Genomic DNA, 25,598 nt, shown 5'->3' with positions numbered 1-25,598 from the left:
TAATCATAAGAACTTCACAGGAAAAAAATGAATTATAATGGATGTATGTTTGACTTTGTAATTAACCACAGAAATATGAGTTGTTTATATTGGTAAACTGGGCTGTTAGAAAATTTTAGCCAAATTGTTCATTAAATTGTAATTTATTTTTTCCCAAGAAAACTGGGTATTTCTTTGTTGTTTATTACTCACCAAAACAGTAATTTGAACAAATTGCTTCTATATTTAGCACTTGTACCTACACTAACTGCACGTGTGCTGGAAGGGTAGCAGTATGGTACTGCTACCTGATTCACTGCTATATGGTACGTTACCTTTTGTTTGCTATTTTTCAGACTGAAATAGCAGCTTTGAAGGTGTAATCCTCATTTATTCTTTAACTGAATTTGTTGGGCTTATAATAAATCTGACAGTTTAACAGGCCTTGTTTGGAAGATGGCCTGCACTGATAAGAGATAAAATGCACATTATCTTATTCTGCATTAACTCTGGATGATTAACTGGATTCATTGACGCTGAGGATCAGTGCTGGAAGGTTTGTTCCTTGGTGGCATTTGAGAAGTGGAAGAGATGTTACAAATTCATGCAACTGATTAGTGCTAGATTTCTTTGTCTCATCCTTCATGAGGCCTCTACTTATTTTATTGCCTCACATGTTTTATTTTGGGGTTTACGTTGTTTTATTTCTCTCCCCTTGAAAGACAACTGTCTTGTAAAATACCATGTTTGCTATTGCTTCATAATTAGGTTAAAAATTCTCTCTCTGTTTCTAACTTGGAGCAGTTGCTGGTGGGGGTTGTGAAGGCGGATGTGCTGTCACAATGAGAGCAGAAATTTTTGTTTTGTTACTGATAACATGAAAAAAAATGAATAGAAACCTCTTTCAGGCTCTGTCTTTTCAATCTCCCAACATCTGGTAGTAACTGAATAGGTCTCAATGACTGTCATTACTAATGTGCACTGTCCAGGAGATTATTCATTTAATTTTCTGAATTGTGATTTACATTTAACAATTGGGAAAAAAAATAGGCAGAAATACACAGGTATTTTGGATGCTTAGTGAAACAGAGAGAACAGGAAAATACATCTTTATTTTTAAATATAAATGCAAAGTAAGAAATTAATTACCTGAGATGTCCTGTTGGTACAGGGCATCTGTTGGAGCCTAGAATTAGTTCTTTAGCTATTTTTAGTAATAACAGTACCGTTTCTCTAATTATCTCCTTCCTTCTATAAAAATGCTGCAGTGAGTGCAATCTTTCCATTGCTCAGTTGTTCCTCACAGATGCCCAGTGGAATTGAAGCTTGAGTGGCATCTGAGTCAGTGTTAGAAGTTGAGCTCCTACTTACATATTTTTACAGTCTTTTTTGGTAGCACAAATTGAAAAGTGTATACATATTTTTCAACTATATAGCTGTTACCACCATTGAAGGCAAAATACTAATTCCACAGTGGGATATTATGTTTGCATCTTGGAGTACAGTACAACTCCCAGATAACTTACAAAATAAAAGAAAGGAATGCCTGATCTTGCATGACAGTTCATTCTGCAAGACATTAATTTTAATTCACCTTTGTAAGACATTTTATTTCAAGTAAGTGTTGTTTTGGTTCATTATCTGAAATACCTTCCTGTCATTTTTTTCTTTAACAAAAGGATTTCTCTGTCTCTCTCTCCTCAATTCAGTGATTACTGTTGGTTTTATTTGAATCATCTGGTTTGGTTAATTCTTTTCCTAGTCTATACCAAGCTAAATAAGCCTTACCAACTTTTTCTTGATTTTTGCTGCAAATTGTTTCAGAAAACATATGAAAGAGATGATATTTCAGTTTCTTCTAAAACACCAGATGAACTGAACTGTTCAATTTCTTTACTTCTTTCTGGAAATTCCTGCAGAGATGCATAAAAAGATCAGAGGAGCATGATCAATGTTGCCTTCCAGTCCAAGGTAGTTCCCTATAGGGTAGGGGAGGTATATTGGAATAAAACTTTGAGCTTTTAAACTTTTGAGCTTTAAAACTTTAAAACTTGTCACTCTACTCTCAGCAGCTTCAGTTTTGAATTGTGACGTTTCCTGGAAAAGGTTAGATTTCAAGTTTGGGAGTTTGTTTTCCTGTACGAGAAGCTCTCCATGTGGTTCAGGAAACTAAGGATGTTTAGAACAACCTTAGAAGTTACTAAATCATCCTGTTAAAGTCTAAATTTAAGTAATGTTAGGAATTTTTGTGTATTACAATACTCCTACTAATAATGAGTAACCAAGAAAGTTCAGGATGGGTAAATTAATGTGTGTGGAGAGAGAGCAACACCTAAAAACCACTATGGGCAATTTAGCTGTTCCTGATCCACAGATTTTTTTATTTTTTATTTTTTTTTTGTATCTTTAGGCCCTTAAAATCTAAATTCATTAGACTTTTCCCCTTTTCACTTGAAAATTTCCTAGATGCCTTCTCTTCTGGTTCTACATGTGCCCAGAAGTAATCTCTCCCAGAAAATGTGGATTGAGTTCCTTGCTTACATTTCGTTGAAGTCTCGGAGATACCTAGACCCTCCAGAGATCTTCATCTAGTAGTATGCATAGATCTGGAACACGAATTAGCTCATGAAGAAAAAAATGAAATAGCTGGTTTCTTTTCAAAACACATGAAGAATCTCTTTGTCTCTACTTGACTTGTTAGCATCATTTCTTGAGAAGGAAGACAGGATGGCCATCCTCCTCAGCCCAAGGGATTCAAACCTCAGTCCCTTGCTACTTAAGACAAATTTTGCACTACTTACCTGTGAGTTTAGTTGAATACATGGCTAAAGATTCCTAAGAGTTAATTAACGTCTTTGCTTCCAGCTTCAGCAAGCAGTTAACCTGCCACCTCTGAGGCTGTTCTGCATGATTAAACATACAGGCTTGAAACCCCTCTGCAAAGAGGGAAATGAATCTCCATCTCTGTTCTAGTCACTGCATACTCTTATGGACGAGCAGGGCAGCAGATTTTCTATCCACAGCTTTTCAAAGACAATTCTTCCCCATTTGTTCTAACTCAAGAGAGGATTTTGATTTTTGAATACCAAGAAAGTAGCAGAAATATGTGTATCCCAGTCAGACACTAATCTCCCTAGGAAGGTATGTTTTGCGTTCATATCCCTTTGATTTTAGTACTGGATAGTGCTAAGTGACTTTCATTTTGGCTTGTGAGATTTTTTTTAGACTGCCCAGTATCTTCAGTATCTAGCTCTCCATTTTCCAAGGTACATAACTCTGGATTTTGCACACTGCTCCAGAGCACAGGCATCTAAAATACAGGAGTTGTAGAGCCTATCTTTGAGGTATTGAATGTGATTTTTAATGTAGACATCAGGAGAGCAGAAAACAAACATAGTAGTAGGTGGTAGATTTCCAGAAAAACTTTATGATGAGTAAAAAGGAAAAGGTAATTCATTCTAAGAGCAAATTGACAATGCTGCTGAGAAAAGATGTTATGGCCCGTAAATGCAAATAATAATAATAAAGAAAATAATAAAATACAAATAATAAAAACTGCTTGGAACCATTTACCGTGTTTAATATGGGGAGAAGAAGATACTAATTTCATAATAATTTTGTTCCCTTTAAATACAGAAAGATGGAGTTTAGAGGTTTATGGTGGCAGGTTAGTTTTAATGTATCCTCTGAAGGCTGATAGTAAGCATCCTAGGGTATACCTACAGAACAGCATCAGTGTGAATGGAAGGAGAATTGAGCTATGCCTTGGTGGATCTACCAGTGGAACTTTGGTTCCTGCAAAAATAAAGTTTGCTTTGAAGTAAGCCCAAATGATTGGGTAGAAAAAATGAATGTATATTCCTGTACCCTTTCCTAGGGAGGAAGGAGGAGTGGAAGGAGATGTTTCCCCTAAATGTGGTTGAATGTTTGATAAGTTTTCATGGATCTCTGTGTTTGTTTTTCTCTAGAAAAACACCCAACTGATCTACATTTCTCAGGTATTACTTGGGAAGCATAAGAAAGGAAGGGATTCCCCAGCCTATTTTTTTTTTTTTCTGAACTTTAGGCCACCATCTGAGTCTTGCTCAGAGATGTTCTCTGGAATGTACAGCTTTCATCATGCTGATGATTTTTTTTACTCACCCTGGTCAGTGAAAAATTTAGTCTTTGAAGCATGGCCTAAAGCTTTCCAGCTCTCCACTGCCAGACACGTGGGACTGCGGTCTCCTCATAACTTCTCTGTAATCGCTGTCACAATTTTCTCAAGAGTGCATTTCCTCTTCCTTGGCTCTCTACTGTTGCATACTTGTGAAACTGCACATTTTCAAGAAAGTGCTTAGCTTTTAGCCATTTAGACAAATGTGTATGTCTACTTTTATATTTACGTAAGTAAGATGATGTGAATGACTGTCTACAATCAGTTAAGACATGTCGTTGTCAGGGAACAGACAGTATGCCACAGGACACATTGGAGGCTGCAGCAGATGCTTCATACACTGCAGCAAGGTCAGCATTGGTGTGGCGTTGGGAATGCCCTGAGTACAGTCCCTGGGAGTCCCCCAGGCAGTGCAAGGTGACAGATTGTGGTCAACAGGTTGATAGTATATGCGCACATGGATGTATAATTATGCATGTATAGACATAATAGAGAAAAAGATAATTCAAATACTTTTTTCAGACAGAATCTGGTACCATCCATGTATAAGACTGTGAGCTTGATTAAGATTGGGAGCTATACAGTTCACAGATGATCTAGACTAGTACCTAGAAAAAGGGAAATTACTCTGCTTTCTTCTCACTCTTATCTTGTGTTTTGTTTGTTTGTTTGTTTGTTTGTTTTCACTACAAATAAATGATTTTTTTTTTTTTTTAACTCAGAAAAAATGTTTAGGTGGTGTTCAGTTGTGAATCTGAGAAGGCTCTGTGTTTTCATTTGCTTGCTCAAGTTTCAGCAAGTGGCCTTTCCCAGCATCTCTGCAGAACTGCCTGGATCTCAGTCTCCAGGCTGTTTGCACAAGTATACTCAGTCAGACAGCTCATTGGGAAAACTAAGATTTATAGTATGAGCCAACACGTTTATTACCAACACAGTCTGGTTGCTAGATTTTAAAAAGATAAAATGAAAAGGAGGAGACTGGAGTTTTAACTCACACCAGCTCCCTCAGAAAGTTCAGTGTGTGGCTGATGTGATCAGCGAAGGGAAGGGAGCTGGCAAAAATGTGGGGCTCAGAGGAGGTAATGGACCCACAGTTTTGATACTTGACCAAGTTTTCCAGTTCATGCCAGTGTGAAGTGGCACTAGCCTCCTGCACTAATTTTAACATGGTTTGAATCACCTCCTGGAGATGCTCACCTCCTCCATTATGGCCCTCCTGTTTATTTTTCTGCTCATCCCAAACAATGCAGGAGCTCTCTGAAATGTCTGGAAGTGTCTCTCTGCCATCTTATTCACAAAGCTGGCAGCAACTGGACGAATGGTGACTGAGGGCTGTCCTGCATTACATGGTCTTTTTGATCACCTGCATCACCTCCCCATGCCCTTTTTATCACGTTTCCTGTCTCTGGGATATTGCTATTTATTGAGTAGTGTGTAAGATGACTTCCATGTGTGTTCATAAGGTGTAAAGGCAATAGGGGCCAGGAGCGGGGCAGGGTTTCCCTGGCCTGTTTATCACACAAATTGTAATAAGCCTGTTTTGTTTTAACATGTGATAGCTTGACAAGTTATTTTCCTTATGAGGTAAATTAAATATATAAAATATTTATCAGCTCCTCAGTGATCTCTAGTGTTGACAGATGTTCTGTTTCTACTATGTTGTGCATGCACTTGTGCAAACATCATGTTTTGATTTTAAAGTAAAGCTGTATGTGCTACCTTTTTGTGTAGCTGGGATACTTTTTATTTCACGCATTTCAGTTCAGCTGTGTTTTTCTTCTGTGGCATTATGGATTTTCCTTTGTCTTTCCCCATTCAACCTTGCAAGATTGCCATGAAAATTCAGCAAACCAGGCACAAAATGTACTTATCTGTTCTTACATAACTGGTAACAACGAAAGAGATGAGAATGCTTGGTTTGCCCATCACCGATTTTGTTCTGGAAGAGTTTTGTATAGCATTTTGTGGGGTCATAAACGTGGTATTTTTATTGGTGCCTTTCAAACAATCTCTATTTCTAATGATGGATTTGCACGGTAAAAACTGAGTTGAGTATGGAACAAGAAACTTAGAAATACAAACAAAAGAATTCATAACTTTTCCACCATAACCCTTTCCCTGCTCTTTCTTCCTTTCAGTTGCTGATATGTGTTCAAGATGAGTGGAATGGGAGAAAATACCTCTGACCCATCCAGGGCAGAGTCAAGAAAGCGCAAGGATCCTGATCAGCTTGGACCCAGGTTAGACCACTTAAGTCTGAGGATGTCAAAAGACAAAGACTTAGAACATACGTTAAATGTTCATGTGTTTTTCATGAATCTTAGAAAATGACAAACTTGCCATTCTAGCTAGGAGGAGACAGTACTAAACTGATTTGGTAATTCTGTGTAGTTGTGGATAGAGAGTAGGGATTGGGTTCTGGTTTTTTTATTATTATTATTATTTTATTTTATTTTATTTTTTGCTTGGTGATTTATTTATTTATTTATTTTGGTTATTGTTGTTGTTTTAATCCTCTGTAGTACAAAATACACAATTTGGGTGACAATAAGAGAGCTGTGTAAAAATCTTTTTTGGCCAGTCACTGCAGAGTCTTCAGACACTCATACTGGCAATCTACAAGTTGTTTTGTTTGTTTGTGTGTTTGTTCTACCACTTCTCTTGTACATTATTATCAAAGAATTGAAAAATATTTTACTGTTTTATAACATTTGCATGGCCAGCACTGAAATAATTCTTAAAACATAACAGCTGATTCAGCATTTTTTTCTTATGACCGTCTTGCACAATTTCAGAAGACGGCATGAGGAGTGTGGATTGTTTGGTTTAGCTTTCTAAGCTGTTTTATTTCCTTGTACACTGCTTGATATTCCTTGGATTCTCAACATGAGGAAGCAGACTTGTAAATGTTCAGATGTCACCACCGCCCTAGTTAAACCTCTGTTTTGAACTTCGTATCCCAAATCTCTTTTGAAACAAAACATGACTACTGGAAAAAATAATGTCTTTTTTTTTTTTTTTTAATGATACTTTTCTTGTTCAAGAAGAAACCTTTCTGCTTGAGAAACTTGTAGTATATCTTTGTAGTGAGAGAGGGCAGTTCTCTCAAAGCATTTAAAAATCGTCTTTGACCAGATGGCAAACAAACTGACATTAAATACAACATTTTTTTAAACTCCTCTTTCAGCCCTAAACGAAGCACTGAGAAACGCAATCGTGAGCAAGAGAATAAATACATAGAGGAACTTGCAGAGCTGATATTTGCAAATTTTAATGATATTGACAACTTTAACTTTAAACCTGACAAATGTGCAATCTTGAAAGAAACTGTGAAGCAAATTCGTCAGATAAAAGAACAAGGTAAGAAGACTAATTAATTGACTTTGAATATTTTGCAGGTTTATTATTACTTTTGGCAAATCCAAATAGTCTCTTCAACTTTTCTTTAGCAAATTTCCAGTTGTTTTTTTTTTTTTTTAATAGTGAAAAATGTTGTAATGCAATGTGTATGGTGTGTGTTAATTATCATGTTCAGCATTTTAAAAATAACCTTCAAAAAAATTCAGGAATTGCCTAGAGTGAGGGAAAGTCGATCAGTCCAATGTGTGCATCTAATGGAATTGTAATCAGTTGCACCTTTACAAAAGTTAAACTAGCAGGATGGTTTTGGGGAAAAATAAAGAGTACTTATATACTGTTCCATGGATGATGACTCCACATAAAACAGCAATAATCCAGGAGAGCATGGGGTATGAAAGTATTCTTCATTCCCCCTCTTGCCTTCTTTTGTTCATATGAATAGATATTGTGGCCTAAATGATCTGCGTCCCCTAAATTCTGACATCACATCCTGAACTACAATAGATCTGGAGCTATTCTAATCTCTAGATAGGGTCCTGTTATAAATGTAAACCAGAGAACGTGACAGTTTTCTTCCTGTTCTTTGTCTAGATTACTTTTTTTTTTTTCTTTTGATATATTTCTTATTTAAAGCAAAAAATCTTTTAAGAACGTAAAAGTTTTAGAAGGGTTTTTTTTTGGTGTTATGGATCTTTCTGGGCAGGCCTGAATAGCACTGAAGGTGTCTGGGGCAGATTGAAATTCTTAAAGTGTGTACGTATTAGTTTTCATTTAGGAGAAAAATGGAATTTCTTTATAAACTGTGTTTAGAGTAATTCCTTTATTTTTCAAAGTAATGCTTCTTTTTCCATATTGTATAAGTGAATTTATAAAACTGGAGCTTATGTATTGCATACTTTAGACATTTCTAAAACAAATAGATAAGTAGTGTAGTTCTAGACATTAGCCTGTTCAAAACTAAATGGAAAGTGCAAAGTTCCAAATTCTTTCAAATGTCTCCAGAGTGTCTGCTTTTGGTTAATCATTAGGGATGTTTCTATGCCTTAGTTCTCTTCTTAATGCTGTTATGTTTCCATAATTTTTTAACTGATTATGATGGTCAAGTTGCCATGCTTCATGATAAAAGTATACTTTTTATACTGGCACAGTGTCCATCAATTTTGCACCTTTCTGACTTGGAATTTAAATTTTCCCTTATCTTTTTCACTCTTCCTTGTCTCACTTTCAATTTTGGATTTTTTTATTTATTGCTGTCATCAGGAGACGCATTCTCCTTGTCTTTATGGATATGGCATAAGGAAGAAGCTTTTCCTAATGACAACAAAATTGTTTTCTTGGGAAGTGAGTGCACAGAGAGAAATCTGTTAGTCCCCTTGATAATTCTCTAAAAAGCTCTAGAAAATCTAGTGTGAAAATTTGGCTCTAACTCATGCTCACTCTGGCAAAGGCAGAGTTTTGTTGTTCAAGACCAGTATCTTAAGAGCAGATTTCATATTGTTATAAAATGTTTACACTCATCAGACCAGGTTACATTTACATTATTTAAGTCATCATGGACTAACAATAATGCCAGAATTTTACCAAAGCTGAATGTGCACTTCATTTTCTAAGCTCATAAAGTTTTACTGCAAAAACAATTGAAAGTAAAATTCAAAAGGTAAGCTAGAAAAGCTATGAATGCAGTTTATTTCAACAAGTAGAAGTAGTTTGCAACCCTTGAGCAATAAAGATATTAAATTACTCTTTATGATGTTGATCTGTTATACAAGGTTCTTCAGTTGAGAACAATTAGACTGATAAGTCTTTGAATCTTTACATATAAGTTATACCTGGTACAGACTGGACTTTAATCCTCCATAAGGAGCGTTGCAAAAACTTCAGACTTTCAAGGTGGTCATTATGACAGCATCTTAGAGTCTAGAACCAAAGATTGTTAAGCTTCAAGTTAATCCCTTAAATTAATTGATAATTTGATGCCAATTTCCATATAGAAGCTACATCTGTTTGCTGTTAAAGCAAATTTAAGGTGATTTTCCTTTTAATAAAATTCAAATGACAGCATATTCAGAAATGCAACATTGTTCTCAAGCAGGTTCTTGTTAACACATTTTGTTAACAAATATGACTCACATACAACAAACATTCAAACAGCATTAACAATAGAGTGTACCTATACTTCTCTTGTGCCTGACCTCATCAAGGAAAACATATTGAAGAGATAATGAAAATGTTACTATTACTGCCTCATATTTTGCAGAGGTTTTATCACCTCACATTTGAAATCCTGCTCTTAATGTGTTTAAATGAGGAATATAAATACATGTTTTATGTTGTTCCAAATCAGTTTGATGCTGTTCTGAATGCTGTACCTTTACAATGGTGGAACACTCCCATTATCTTAATAGTACCTATTTCTAATACAAAATAATAAAAATAATACTATACTTACATAAAGTGCCATGAGACTCAGGTTAAAAATCATATTTTCTTACAGTTATTTTGTTGATTTTGTTTTTAATTTTATTACTTTGAGGGTTACACTGAATACCTATAGCAGGAAACTTAAATTAGAGGTTCTGAGTGATTCTACACTAATCTGGACAAATTAAGGTGGCTCAGTTTTTGCACAGTGGGTCTATTGTGCCTTTGTTCAAAGACTGATTAGATCTGTGAAAACTTATTATATAGAAGTTTTACTGAAGTGTTTGGATTTTTTTTTAATAAATACTAAAAATTATTCAACACAAATTTTCTTTTCTGTCTATGAATAGAATAACACATTAGGTTCTAATTACTTATGAAGCACAGTCATTTATAAATACCTTGTAAAGGCACTGAAAGCAACAAGTTTTATAGCTGCAACTGAGATTTGACATGGAGACTTTATTCTAAATTCTGGGAATGAAAATGAGGAAGGAAAGAGTACAGACTGATATTCATTTCCTATGTCAAGCTTGCTGGGCTGGAAACTGAAAAAAAGTAACAGTTTTTTGTTGTTGTTGTTGTTTTTTGTTTTCCACGTTTATACTATATAATTTAGTACATTATTAACCTGGTATATTTTATATGCAAATATATGTTTGCAATACTTTATCTGTTATCATTATATCATTTCTCACAGTATATACTCAAAGATTCTTTAGTTGTGGTATGTTAGAGATTCATTTTATTACAATTTGAAAGCAAGTTAAGAATACATGCTTGTAACTGAATTCATTCGATGAAATAAAGGTATTTGGGAGATATAACGATTGAATGCAGTTTCTAGTCTGGGTTTTAAAATGTTTTCAGTACTTGGGAGAATGAAGTCTCTTTAAATAGCTTAATTTCCTTCAGGGGACACTTTCTATATTATCTTACAGTGCTCTTATAGACATTTGTGTTTGTCCAGTGCAGATTAGAACTTGTGATTCTAGTATAAGGATAAAACAGAAGCTGTATTAATGTAAATCTTAAGTGGATATTTCTACTAGAGTTTTGATACTTCTGCTTGGAAAAAAATATATCATTTTGTCTTTTATAGCATAAAATTGATATGCAAAGATATTATAGTTGTGTTAATATGGTCATGAAAGTGTAATTTCTCCTGCTATATGCAGTCTATGCTACATTACTTTGAAAGAATAGTAGTCATATATGTTGCAGATGTGTTCGTAGTGTGTGTGTACAAGCACATTAAGTTCATATTTGAACATGCTTAATTTAAGAAGCTTGTTTTAGGGAAAAATAAAGACCACTGGGGATAAATGTTGCTTTATATGCCAGACAGCCTAGAAGCTATAATTAGCTTTCATTAGTTTATAATCAGTTGAACTGTTTCACATCAATCTTATTAAATTTCATACCTATAGCAGGCCTTTTCCTTGAACTGTATCCTCTGACTCTCTCCTCTCATTTTTCCTTCTCATTACTGTTTTTGGTTGCTACATCCTCCTCTAGCTATTCTTTTCCCTATTGAACAGACTATCAAAATTAAATCTTTGTTTTTAGTTTAAAGCACTATTTTGTCCGTCATGCTAACCTCACTCTCAGGAGGTAAATAGCTCACATTTCCAAGCAGAGACTATTCATTACATTTCACGGCTTGAGCATCTCCTGGTTCAGTGCTTGAACAAACCTCCTTGTATTCATTATCTAGTTGTGCTTTTACCCTCTCCTCTGGGTATCTGAAGTGCACTAGGTACCAGAGGATACTGAAGACCACCTCAAGCTTCTTCAGCAGTTTCTCTAGCTAAGTAGTCTTTTCTGCCCCCTTCAGTGGGATTGCTGGAGAATGTGTCCTGACATTGAGTACAATGTATGCTTTGTTTTGCTTTGTTTTGTTTTGTTTTGTTTTGTTTTTTCTCAATTCCCCTTTGTAGCTTTTATTAAATTCCAGGTCTGCATCTCTTATTTTTCTCCCTCTACTCTCCATGCCTTTCTGTTTTCAGCAGCCCTTTTTTTAGGATGACATCCACCTGTGTTATTTAGATACATGTGCAATGGGATATAACCTACTGTACCGAAGTATCCCCCAATGCAATTTGATATGCCAACTCCATTTCCTCGCATAGCCCAGCTTTCATGTTTCCCTGTTTTCTGAAGAGGTTTTGTGTTCTGATTTTCAGTAGTACAGTGAAGGGGCATCAGGGTGGTGGTTATCAGTCTAGCTGTTAATGTGTACTTTTGAGTTGTCAAATCTTGTTTTCAGAATAGCCTTACAAGGCAGACCTTGGACCGAATGAATCACCATGTGAAAGCTGAACAACACTGGGAGAAGGAATAGTAGTTAATGAAAAGAGACATGCAAGAGCTATGGGATCTGTATGATACAAAAAAAGAAGGCTTGTTGTTGATCACATATATCTTCTTTTTCTGGTTTCACATTTGATAGCAAAAACAGCTTTAACTTCCCTATGGCAGTACTACTTTGTAATCACAGGTTCACTCCAGCAGATATTCTCTCGTTGCCTCCAGCACCAGTATGCAAGTAAAATTTCTTGCTAAAGGAAAACAGCATGATCTTAAAGGTGTAATGAGGTGTTACTTTGGCTGCTGCTACTTTGAATTTATCAGATCTGAATTTAGATTCATATTTCACAAGGTATTTAAGCAACTGCCTAACGTTAAGCACATGAGTAATCCTTGTTAAGTCAATGGAACTGCTTGTATGTTTAAAGTTATGTGCATAAATATCTTAGCATATCAGGCCATTATGAGAGTACATACAGACAGTATATATAGGGTTTTGTTTGTTGTTATTTGTTTGTTTGTTCAAATATTTCAGCTGGTCAATTATACTGTAATTCTAAATTATTGTAAGTTAATTGCATTTGAGATGTCAGGAGATTTAAAACTGATGCCATCATACACATTAATTTGTACTTTTTGAATCTTTTTTTGAAGGAGTTCTGCATGGCTGTTACTGTTTACATATGCTCTATTTCCAGATTGATAGGGTTTTAATCTGTGTTAAGTGTCAGAAGAATTTGTACTGTGAAGTTGAGTAATTTATGCAGAACATTTACAAAAAAAAAAAAAAAAAAGAGTACAGAATTTGTTTTGCTGTCTCTGCTTCCTACAACTGAGAGTGATGCACTGAAAATGGCTTTGATCTTCCTCTGTAGATTGTAAAGCGTTTTGGCTAAATATCCAGTTATGTTGACTTTAATACTTGCACGCCTCCAGAGAACTGCTGATTCAGTGAAGAATTTAGGTAAAGCAGATCTTTAGGTAATGCAAAACGTCAGTTTCTTTTCTGGCTCTGATGAAAAGTAGTCATTAGACAGCAGATTCACCAAGTGTGAAATTTCCTGGGGTTTGCTTATTTTAACAGAGTTGCATGTCATGCAGACTAGTTGATATAACCCTTATCTACACACAAGTTGTGACATTTTAACTGATAGTTTTCTGTGGAAGTGGTGTTGTAATTTCCCTAGTATAACTTATGTTAGAGTAGCTGAAAACACCTTTGTGAGATACAGCTCGTTGACAGTGGGCCCAAACTATTGCTTCAGGAAAAAAGGCAAAAATAATCACCACACTTAATAAAAATAGTGAAATTGTGTGATACCTATGCACGTAACAGGATTTTAGTGTCTTTTGTTGTTGGTTTTGCTTCCTTAGTCATGACTAAAGTTGTTGTATCTGCTGGTTTAGAATAAATATAGCCTTGTTCCCCCAAGCTAATGAGACTGTTTACTTGTTATCTGATTAGGAGATTTAGGTCAATTTTGTTGTTATTTATTTTTACTAAGAGCAATAATAGAGTGGTTCTAAGGATGCTGGTGTGCAGGCTGGAGATCAGTCCATGGGAAACGAGGTGGCTATTGGAAGTGCATTTTCCACCTGTGTCAGCCCTCGTCTTTGCCACAAGTTCCTATTCCCTCCATTACCTTGGCATTGGCATTTATACAGTTGTGTGGTGAGTTTGAGCAGTATTTTTGATTTGGCTGGTCTGTTGAGGGAGGAAAGGAGCTGTTTCCCCACAGGACCTTGGTGGGACCCCTGGTCAAAGCCTGCCAACAGACCAAGAACCTGCAGTGACTGAGCCATGGTCTGTCTACAGCTGTCTTTGAAGTGCTGGGCATTGCAGGGTGTTGGCAATGTCTTTCACTTAACAACAAACTGTATGTCTTGACGGTAGGGTTCAAATTCAGTGGTGATGGGTGGCTTCAGCTCTAGGGATAATTTTCTAGAAGATTTAGGCTGGAAATCTCAGCTTTGACTCCGAGTTGTGGAGGAGTGTGACTCAAAGTTGAAGAGGAACCGAGTGTTCAATCCTAACAGGTCTTTTTTCAAGTAGGAATATTAATCATTGGCAGGTGTTACAGGAAAACTTGTTTGTTTTGCATCCTGCTTGAATGGGGCTTTTCTTTTATATTTATTTTGCTTTCTTTCCTAACTTTTAAGTGACCGAGGTAGAAAATCATTCAAAACTAGTGTAGAATTATTGTTAATTTTATATTCTGTATCTGCAGAGATGGTTGCAGGTCTAGAATACTAATGTGGAATGCTATAGAGGATTAAGGCAGTTCTGCTATATTTCACGTGCTTTGGGAGATACGGCTAAAGTGTTCCCTCTGTGTTTCTCGCAGGAGTATTTTCATTAAAGTTTTGGTTTTGTTACTTTAAATATAAATAGTCACTGAGCAGTTTAAAATTCAAAACTTTACAATTTTCCATTTAGTTTTTCTTGCAATCTCTTGTGACCTGAATACACAACATAAATGTATTTTAGCATTTTAAATTTGGGAGAGAATACAGAAATTTAGACTTATGAGAACTCCATATTTGAACTAAGTTTTTGAGTCTAGAGTTTCCCACTAGCTGCATCATCTTCAGAGGTGCCTGGTCAAGAAGAAACACTAATTTTAGTCAGTAAAGAAGAATTAGGAGTTGCTGATTAGTATCTTAGTGTTTGTAGTCTCTGTTATTTCTGGAATATGCAGTGTAACAGGTACTGACTTCAGGCCACCAGGGTTTGCTGTGTGCTTTAAATTAGTGTGTGCAAGGTTCTAATCTCAGCAACATGTAAAGCAAGTAAATGAAGAAGGAGGCTTCATGTTATATTGATTTTTCTCTGTGGAGCTTAATTTAAGGAATGGCAAATTAATTTACTGAGAGTAGCGATGATACTTCAGTCAAAATAAAATAATCTATTATAAGGAACCTAGCTTCTGTTACACAGCTTTTATCTTTTATTTTTTAAGACCACAGACTGAAAAGTGATATTTACTCACAATAGGGTGCAATGCCTTTCATACAGTGTTTGAATCCTGAAAACCTGTAGATTCTCAGCACATTAAAGATGTATTGATCAAAGGCACTGTGTTCAAATTGGAATCAAGATAATTGCATCTGTTCTAAGTCATGCCTTTTCATATTGCTGCAAAGATTCTGTATATGGACAACTGCACGGTTAGTTAGAAATAAGGGTCCATGCAAATGAAATGACTGAAGATATGAAAAACAACTAACACTTCAGGTTTCAGTTTCTTTTATGAAAACCCACAGTGTGCAATGGGGGAAAAATACAGAAAGACTGAAATTTGAAAAATGACATGGCAAATGATCATTTACTTGTTCTGTGATATACACCATTGAGCTCCTAGTGAATGTCCTTAGACAGATGGTTAGAGAGCCAAGACACACATGCCTTCTGTTTCCTTTTGTCATTAAAGTGTGTTGGCACATCTGTATGTATTTTACAAGGCAACGGGTGCTCTAGTGTGTGCACTACAAACATGCACACACACGCTCTCTCTCTTCCCTCTGAAAGCAATCCACTCTTGACAACTCTGATAAGTTGAGAGCAAATATAAGGAGATGGAGAGAGGAGAGTACATAAGTAAATTTAGGTTCTGCTGAAGTTGAAAAAATTCAGAGTAGAAATAATTGCAGATACTCCAAAACTGGATATGTTACAGATATTGCTGTATTATCTGAAACAGTGTCCATGTGTCCCTTTAGAACAAGCAACAGAAGGGTACCTCTGTTGATTTAGGCTCCATTCATCTTGAAGCAGAAAGGCATTTCCCTACAAACCTTGCCTTGGTTACTGACACAAGGCAAAATGGAGCTATGCACTCTGCCTGCCACAGAGAAGTCTTTAACAGGAAACAGGCAGTATATGGCCTAATAGCTGGAATCTGTGGCCAAAGTCAACTCGTACAAGAGGCACAGATTCTGAGTAGAAAGTTATTTGAAATTTGAAGCAACTTAATGGACAACTTGGTGGGTTTCATCAACCCTCCCAGTCAGATTTGCATATCTTTTGAAATACATATTGTAACACAGGGGACTTCTTGGCATGATGCAATAATTGCATGGTGAAACATTTTGGGTTGCATTAGGGAGGTTTGGCTAGGCAGGTATAGAGGTCCCTTGTCATCTGAAAATGTGTGAGTATGAAGAGAACTAACCTTTTACTGGTTATTTTTTTCTTCTGAGGCACAATTTCCTAGAAAGACTTGGAACAACCTGCAGTTCCCATGGTCCTTCTGAGAGAGACGTCTTCCAGAGATGGGTTATTTTATGTCAGATTAGGTCTGGGCCTATGTTCAACATGGAAGAGGAAGTGTGCTTAAATATAACAATTGATTCACTTGGAAATGAAAAAGAGGAGGAAGAGATGTCAAGGTTGTAAATTCTAATTATAGATTGGAAAACTCAGAGGGACCCTCATTTTTCTTGTTTTGTTTGTTTTGGTGTTGCGCAGAAAAATATTTTTGTGCCAATAAAACACTATTTTTCCTGTCTTCCTTCACTTCTACAAAACCTTTTACCTCCTTAGCTTGGAGGAAATATTTGAATGTTATTTTTCTATCTTTAGTTACTTTTTTTATATATATCTCCCATGACTTTCCTGAATGCAATGTTCCCAGTGACTAGCTGTCAGAATCGGTATTTTTGTAGAATGGATTTTCTTCGTCTATCCTTGTTTCTCCCTTTTGCTCTTGAAAGGCTTTATTTTTCAGCTTTTGTTGCTTTATTTTCTCTCATCTTTAATAATTCTGCATTTTCTTTTTAATTTCTTCCCCGGTTACACTGATTCATGTCTTCACCGCAGTTTTAATTTGGGGTCCAGCATTGCCATACCTGTGATGGCTTTATTCCTTTCACTTTTGTCTCTCTGACACCATTTTGTTTGTTTATTTTTGTTTTGTTGTTGTTCTTTTTTTTTTTTCTCTTAGTGCTGCAGTAAGAAATATTAAATACTTTAAGAAATGTGAAAAAATTAGCTAATAAATTGTTGAGTGTTACAGTGATCAATATCAAGGATTACTGTAATTGCTATTAAGCTTCTAAGTGGTCACCATCTGTCTAACTACTAGAGATGCTGATTTTAACTGGACATTTATAAAACAGCTTGTTGGGCTGTTATACTTAATGTTCAAAATATAATTATGTGTTTGCAGTTGGCAATCTAAACTGTAAAGATGCCCAGTAAGCTTTTTTTCTTGCTTGCTGTCTATCAGTGATACAGGTTGAGAAGTCAGTCCATAAAACCTTTATTAAATATAACTGAGGGAGTATATTGGCTTTGTCAGGCTAATTGTGAGTTAGAGTGTGAGAAAACTTTTCTTTTACCTGAGTTCTGTAATAGTCAGAGGCATTGTCATTCTTTCTTTCTTTGAAGCTCAGACAATGGGCATATATCCTTTATTTTAAGAGCTTAAAACCAAAGATTTGTGTTGTCATTGTTGTTGTTTTTTATAAGGACTTTAGCTTAAGTCTAAAGAAGCGTTTAGAATTCAGATTTACAGATCAAAAACCATCATCCTTAAATATTTAGGCTGAGGCAGACCCAGTGTCCTGTGGAAGTAACAAATTTTAAAAGGCTCACCTGTTGGAGCTTACACGGGTGACGTGAGGAGCAGCTGCCCAAGTTTCCTTTTGCAAAACAATAAATAAACTGATGACTTGAGGAAAAGTGTCAGGATTATGACTTCTGATCTGATATATGGGCTTCACTGTAGACCAGCTTTACCAGCCTTAGTGTAAAGGAGGGTTGTGACTGGAGTCACACCTTACTCTTCAACATTTCCTGCTGATGCCACGTTTTGTTCAGCATGCTGTCGCCAAATTGAGGCACCTCCCTCCCAGCCTGGTATGGTAGCATCCGTACCCATGACATGGAGCATCCTTTTCCATGAGCTCCTGGTTATCCATGGTTAAGAGAACCATTTGCTTTTAAGGCAGGTCAAAATTTATTCTCAGAGGAGAGTTGACAAAATTCACTAAGAAAATTGAGAAAGCATTACTACTTGGGTTTAATTATTTTTCTGTTTATGAATTAATAGACTGAATTATAGTGCCATTTAAGACTGGGTGCAAATCCTTACTTCATGACTGTAAAATAGAGAGGAAGACATGATAACATCTAATTATGTTGTAAGAATGGTTCCGTCTATTGAAGGGAACCCATTTGTAACTATCAGTTCTATTAGGAGGCATTTTAAAATCTGACAGAATAAATTAATGTAAATTGAACATTCATTGAGATTAAAAGTGACTTTGTCTGGATGTAAATCTTAGCAACAAGATAAGCCAAACTTTTCTAGGATGATGGAAAAAAAAATCATTTTAGAGAATATCTTACATGACACTGTGTTCAGCCACTCCCAGGAGAGCAGGACTCATCACGTATAATGGTTTCTTGGAAAGACAAATGCCATCACTATGAAGGCCCCCCTGCTTCCTCTTTCTTTACTCCAGCTTTTATTGCTGAGCAAGCATGATGCCACATGGTGTGGGACATCCCTTTGGTCACTGGCATCACCTGTCCTGGTTCTGTCCCCTCCCAGCCCCTGGGGCACCCCCAGCCTTCTCACTGGCAGCGCAGCACGAGAAGTGGAAAAGTCCTTGGCTGTGCATTAGCACTGCTCTGCAACAACTAAAACACCAGTGTGTTATCACCACTAGTCTCATAAAAAATCCAAACCACAGCATCATACAATCCTCTCTGAAGAAAATTAACTCTATCCCAGTCAAAACCATGCCATTGACATACCTGAAGCGATGTAGTCAATGTTGAAATGTATGAAATGAATCTTACACACAATTTCATAATGGATTTAGATTTTAAATTTTGTTTAAGCAGCTATCATGCAGAAGAAAAGAGATTCTTTTAGGAAGCTTTTGTTTTTCTTTATGCTTTCCTTGCAGTTATAGGAACATTGCTGTCTAAATTCACTTAAACATTTGTCTCAGGCCTATGATGATGGGTAAGACAAGCAAGAGAAGGGGCCCCAGTGTCTATTTCTGAACACTGAGCTATTATAGGAAGAAAACTTTACTTGTCCTTAATGATTTAGAGCTTTTTCATAAAAGATTTATCTCCTATAATCTGTACTATTAGAAGCAGTAGGAGCCTTGTTCTCCATGTTAGCATGGGCACATTAAATTAAACTTGTTTCTGTTCTTCCTTAGCTGTCTTCAATTATCCGTGCTCCATTTTGGCCTACACTTCATTACGGAAACTTTTTCCTTCACAAAGATCACAGGGAACCTAAGATCCTTCATATTTTTTTTCGGTGCGCCATATTGGGTCTCTTGAAAACTTTTGCAGTCATCTATGGCAATTTATAAAAGCAAAAAAGCTCTTTGCATGTCACTGCAAATGATCTGGTATGTCACAAAGATTTATCATCAGCATCCTAAAATAAAGAAGATATTTTGTAATCATGGTGATGTGGCATTCAAAGAAAGGGAGTCATCTGTTTCCTTTTAACAGTTGGTTGAGTACATAAGAATAAGGATTCGAGAAATGGAGTCTGGCTAGATTAGTATTCCTTAACAGTATGCTATTTTGGCCTAAGTTTTGGAAACCTATAGGTTTAATTAGCTTGGCAATTATATCTCCATATTCTAGTCTAAAGAGAGTTAACTCTTGAACATCTATTTTCAGAATCTTTCACGTGGTTTTTATGCTTCAAATAACTAAGTGGAGGGCTGTTAACTTTTGTGAAAGCAATACATTGTTTCTGAGACAGCAATGGAGCCCTTTTTTGAACTAAATTTTCACATCCTGCCATATTTCTTGTCTTTCAAAACATCAGCTCTGCCAAAATGTTAAAGAACATTGGGCTCCCACCATTTAGATATTTCATATTAATACTGTTTTTAGAGATGAATTATCAAAACAAGATGTGAGGTTTAAGTAAATAACTAGCCTTACAAAAATTTTAATGCCAAAAAGTACAGTAACATTTTCTGTCCTAATTCAATATATACCAAAGAAAATAATTACTCTGTTAAACTGGGTGATGCCAAATATTTGTATCCAGTATTTCAGTGCAAAGGTCATTTGGCTAGGCCTTTTCTTTTGAAATTAATCTGTATTAATGTAACAGATTATAAGTCAACATTGATGGATGCACAGCATTTGTTAATATGTACAGGTGAGTAGTTTAGATGAGTGTTTTGAAGTAGCTAAATACTAAGAGACAAAAGTGTTTCCTGAATATATGTGTTTGTCTATGTATACAACTATGGCTACTTGTATTTGAATCTGCTTATCCGATTCTAGAGTTTATCAGTGACTGATTAAAGTGAGGGTACTTTGGTGTAAGGCACTAATGGCCAATGTACTTGGGCTACGATGTGTAGTCCTTAGTTGTCTAAGTGCTGTATTCTAGGCATTTCTAAACTATTCAAAAGTTACATCTCAAGCAATCAGGGATCCAAGCTTATACCAGTTACTTCATGTTCCTAGGAAGTGTAAATGCAAGGGAAAAAAATTAAAACAGCATTTTAAACCAGTAAAAAATATAAATCCTCAGCACTATCCTGGATTTTGGTCTTTTGATAGGGAAGTCTCCTGGGCAGGCAACACCTTTGATGATGAACTTATTTATGTTCTTTCTCTAGAAACTCAGTACGCGCTGGAAGGTTAGTGTTAGCGGTCTTTTTGGAGAAAAGAGAAAGAATGTTGCTTAAAAACATAGGAATGCGCGCACACATTTGATTTGTCAGTTTGCAAGTGAAGCACACCCTTTTGATGTTATTTAAAAGCATATATTGAAAGTACACAAATATTTTAATAAGCTAAGAACTGTCTGAAAATTCTGAGGAGTAAAGTTGCATCCTGTTGCATTCCCCCCGCCTCCCCCCTTTTTTTTAAAAAAAAAAACTTAGTGGAAAAGGTCAGTGTTGCAGCAGGTCCAGATGAAGGTTGTGATGGAAACTTAATTTCACATTCAACAGATCTTTATGAAAAACAGAACATCTTTCCACTCACCATGTGGTAGTTTGAAACATCATCACAGTTTAAAATGAGGCGTTGGGTGAGAAATAGTTTCTGAATCCAGGGCTACTTTAAGGCTTGGTTTAGATTTCACTGAAATAGCAGAATGACTTCTGTCTTTCTGTGTCTTTACTGATAAATAAGCTTACTAGAAATAATTTCAGTAGGGAAATTATTTTGCTTGCTGTGTTGTTTTGTATTTTTATTGTGTGCTGGAGATGGAGCAAATCATTGAGGATTTGGGGTCCTGGCTGTGACTGTTTATTCTTCAACTCTGCTTTTAGCAGCAGCAAGTGGATTGTACTTCTGGGTTTTAGTTCAGTTCCCAATCCTAGCAGCACTTAACTGAAACCAGTGACCTTTTGGTCATCCCAGATTTTTAATAATCCTTGCTGCTGCATTAAATAGTGTATAAATATGGGAATAGTAGGTGCGTATTTCTACAAATAATGCTATTTCTCTAAAAAACGTCACTTACAGTATTTGCTGTTAAATCTAACAGTTAGTGATCTTCAGAGAAGGTATTTAAGTGTACTTATAGAGGGTGAGACTCAGGCTCAGTGCTCTGAATAGAGCGAGCACTGTGCTGGGAGCATGGCACTGCGGCGTCCCAACCAAAGCAGTTGGCTGCGGGGCGAGGGGACACTGCCAGTGCTGCCCAGCAAATCGCACCTGCCCTGATGGGTGGACAGGAGACCAAGTTACTCTTGCAAGGTAATGCCTGGAACTGCAGAAAAGCTTTTATGCTTTGTTTTCTTTTTGTTCAAATCGCAAGAAGTAGAGCGTTACGTTTTGTAATCATGAGAGAAAAAAGGGATCCATAAGTGCAATGGCAGAAAATACATGAGACAGAATGAGAATAATGAAGAGAAGAAAAGAGCAATTGTAGAAAAATACAAGTTAAAGTATTTAGTACAAATGCATACAGAGGTCCTTGGCTTCTTTCCGTCCAGTAGTTAAATATTATTCTTGGTGAGTTGAATTTCGTGATTTTTGTCCTTGATGTCCTGAATACCTCCAAGTTTAACTGAGCTGAGGGGGATTATTTCACAGACAGCACTTCCAATGGAAGTTGTACAGGGTGAAAAAATGCTGATTTGAACAAAAAAGAATGACAGAGAATGGTCAAAATTATTAGCAGAAAGGAAACTTACTGACTTTATTTGTTACTAGTTCAGTTTGTTTCTGTTCCTAAATCCATCATGCTTTTTCAGTCCTTAATTTACTTCTGGTGTTGTGGCAGTGTTGTGGCACTGGCTGCTGTTTCTAAATTTTCTGAGATTGGACTTCACTCAAATCTTAAAAAGCTCCAGGAATGTTTTGGTATATTTGGTGTTTTTGAGTGAACACAAAGCTTTCCTGACAGCCAGTGTCTTCCTGATGCTTCTTTGCCATGGGGATACAGGGCAGGTGTCTTCAGCAAATCCTGCAAAGAGCAAGGCACGGCATTGTAAGTGCTATTACTCCTGAGCGAGTAATTGACCTTACAGCTTCCCAGCCTCTTCCAGCTTAATCCACAGGGTCATTTGCCATGTAAGCCTGCTTCCACCAGGAGTAGGAACTGTGAGGCTCAACCCTGTGGGTGTGACAAGCGGGACCCGGGTAGGCATGCTGGGCTGGACCCTGTCCACGCGAAGGGGAGCCAAGCCCCGCTGTAACAAGAGGGCTGTGTGTCAGGGATCTGGGCAAAGCTCTGCTCTTAGATGGCTCGCGCTGAATAAACGTGCTGAGAAAAAGTGCAGCTGTGCTTTTTTAATATGCACTGCAGGAGATTTCAGCAGCCTGATGATATATCGTGCATTAATGTTGAAAAGATAAACACATTTGGAGAGCACAGGAAGGCCTTGTGTTTTTATGTTAGCAGAATGCTTCCTAATGAATAAGAACGTGCTGCTGGCTTCACAGAGCCATATGGCAGCTTTTCTAATTTTAGTTCGGTGCAGATGCATAATTCTCCCTTGTTTTACCTCCTAAAACCTTCCTGAGATGTTGCATAGTTTTTCCTGTAAGACTTGATCTATAGTTTCTGAGTGAAAAATGTATTTGGGAGTCTAATGGCGGCTTTGCTCTGGACAGATGTGTGCTGTGTGATGAAAGATCAACCTCACTGCATAATCACTTCCCTAAAATAGTAGCTAACTTTATTCATAGGCATAGGATAAGCTGGTCTTGAAATTGATTACTGAAATAGCTGCTGTTTCTTAGACAGTGGTCTTTTGAAAAATGGCTTGGTTTCAGGAAGAAAAAACAACTTGTGTTGAGGCAATGGGAACCAGCTAAGAAATGTGCACACAGATATTGAGTGCCTTGTGAGCCATGGGCTGCAGCAGCATGAATTGCACAGCTATGAGGCAGAGCTGCTTTCCCTGTGGTTAACCAAGCATCAGAATAACTTACATGTCCTTCACTGCTTTGCTTCATCACGTGTTGTGATCTAAAACCACTCACGTTACCAAATACAAGCTTGCTTTTCTTCGTTTGTTTGTTGTTTTTGTTCTTTGTGTGTGTGTGTTTGTGTTTTTTCACTTTTGTATAGCCCTGTTCCTGTGGAAAACTTACTGTCCACAACCACCGTCAATATTATGACTTAGCAATCATCATAGACGTTATTAAATCTAATATTTACAAGGTTAATGTCAACTAAAACTTAGCCATTTGCCCAAGTATTATTCTTTCTTTTTTATTTTAACATGACTTTTTAATACTGTATTTGTCTTTGGCTAGTGACATACTTTTACTATTTCCATGACTTTGTTTGCATCCTGTTTTTGCCAGCAGCTCAGGAGAGGTCAGGAGGATCACACAGCCTAAACCTGTTCACAAACATGAATGAGGCAAGGCAAAAGTAGTTGGCTAATGCATAGAAAAAATGGAGAAGATGAGTTGTTTTCAAGAGAGTTGCACTGTAAAATTTAATTGCATGTTTAAACATTATATAGCATATACAGTCACTTTCAAGTGATGCTGCTGTTACCGTTGTAAATTATAAGGGTCTTTTTTCATTCATGTGATTTTCTAATGTGCAGAACTGAACTTTATAGTACCCCTTATAATAAATCTCTTTGCTTATATTTTTTACCTATTACTATAAAGGGAGAGTATATAATTTTAGATGGGTATGACATTTCAATAGTAATTCCAGAAAATTATGAAGAACATGAATTATATGAGGCATATGAGAAAACCTGTTTTAAACAGTATTGGATAATAAATTTGCTTCTGCCCACTCCGTTTTTTTCTCTTCACCTCTTTCCTCACCAGTTTGTAGAACTTGTCCTGCCCTCTCCAATGTTTCACTGACATTTCTCTTTTGCTCTTGTTCTGTGAAGAACCTGCAGTGTTTCTCCTCTGACAAATGTGTGTAGATGCAAATTCTCTCTTTCAGAGTACGCTTCATCTTTTCACAGTATCTAGAGGGGCTACAGTTGAGTTCTTACTTTGAAAATGCGTTTTGGTTTTGCAGAGTGTCAAGGGGGAAATATTTCTGTAGCTGGTTTCATTAAGGAAGTTGGAGTAGGGCATGGATAAAGACAAAGAGAGCTTTTTGGGTTGTTCTGCCATGCCTGCTTACCCACCTGTAGGAAGGGAGGGTTTGAAACACAACCAAGAGGAGGTGATGCCCATCAGTAGCACTTTGGAGTCTGCTGTCAGAAACGCAGACAGAGCTGAGAGAGCCTGAGCTGGGAGGTAACCTAACAATAGTAAATGAGGAAGGCTTCTTAAGTTTACATGTCGCAGGAGATTTCAAACTATTGCTTTTGGCTTGTCTTTCACCGATTTAGGAATTTCTGTTAAACTAATGTGATTTCACAAAGGTTTGCTTTCAGAATCTGGAAGGAGCTTAAATTAAGGCTTCAGGCATTCCCATTGACAAATTTGCAAGAAAATGTTTGTGAAGGTTTTGGAATTTTTTTCCCCATCTTCCTTCTCTATAATAACACAGAAAAAAAATACTAGGAAAATATCCAACTGAAAATATTACTATGTATTTCAGTATATTACTACTTATACAATTGTAAACATATCCACAGTTTAAAGTCTAAATTACACGCATTGCTAAAATGCTACATAATTGGATGTATATATTCTTTGTAGTATCTCTCTCAAGGGTACTTCTATTTTATTTAAATTTCTTTTGCTCTCTAGGCTAAATTCTTAACTGAGCGGAGCTAATAATTATTTCATGTGCGTGAAGTTTATTCTGCTGTAATTTAGATAAAACACACTTGATCCCTGGTAGCGGTATTCATAAGGATGGATCCAATTTCTGATTTACACTTCCTCTCTGCTGAAACCCTCGGGGTGGGTGCTGCAGCTCAACCTCCAGCAGAGAAGTCCCTTTGCGGAGGAGCCCCTTGCTGCCCCTCTCTCTTC

At 36.6% G+C, this 25,598-nt stretch overlaps 1 protein-coding gene across 3 annotated transcripts in view; it reads left to right on the top strand.

The window, feature by feature from the left end:
- The window catches only part of NCOA2 (nuclear receptor coactivator 2), a 196,991-nt gene that overhangs the window by 109,933 nt on the left and 61,460 nt on the right, over window positions 1–25,598 (top strand). For all 3 annotated transcript variants that reach the window (XM_035316110.1, XM_035316113.1, XM_035316111.1), the window contains 2 exons: window positions 6,274–6,375; window positions 7,323–7,495. In XM_035316110.1, coding sequence (XP_035172001.1) covers window positions 6,293–6,375; window positions 7,323–7,495 — 256 coding nt within the window. In that variant the 5' untranslated portion in view covers window positions 6,274–6,292. The remainder of the gene's footprint in view (window positions 1–6,273; window positions 6,376–7,322; window positions 7,496–25,598) is intronic.

Source organism: Oxyura jamaicensis, chromosome 2, assembly GCF_011077185.1.
Source record: "Oxyura jamaicensis isolate SHBP4307 breed ruddy duck chromosome 2, BPBGC_Ojam_1.0, whole genome shotgun sequence".
In the NCBI taxonomy this organism is placed as follows: domain Eukaryota; kingdom Metazoa; phylum Chordata; class Aves; order Anseriformes; family Anatidae; genus Oxyura; species Oxyura jamaicensis.
This window is presented reverse-complemented; position numbering and strand designations above follow the sequence as displayed.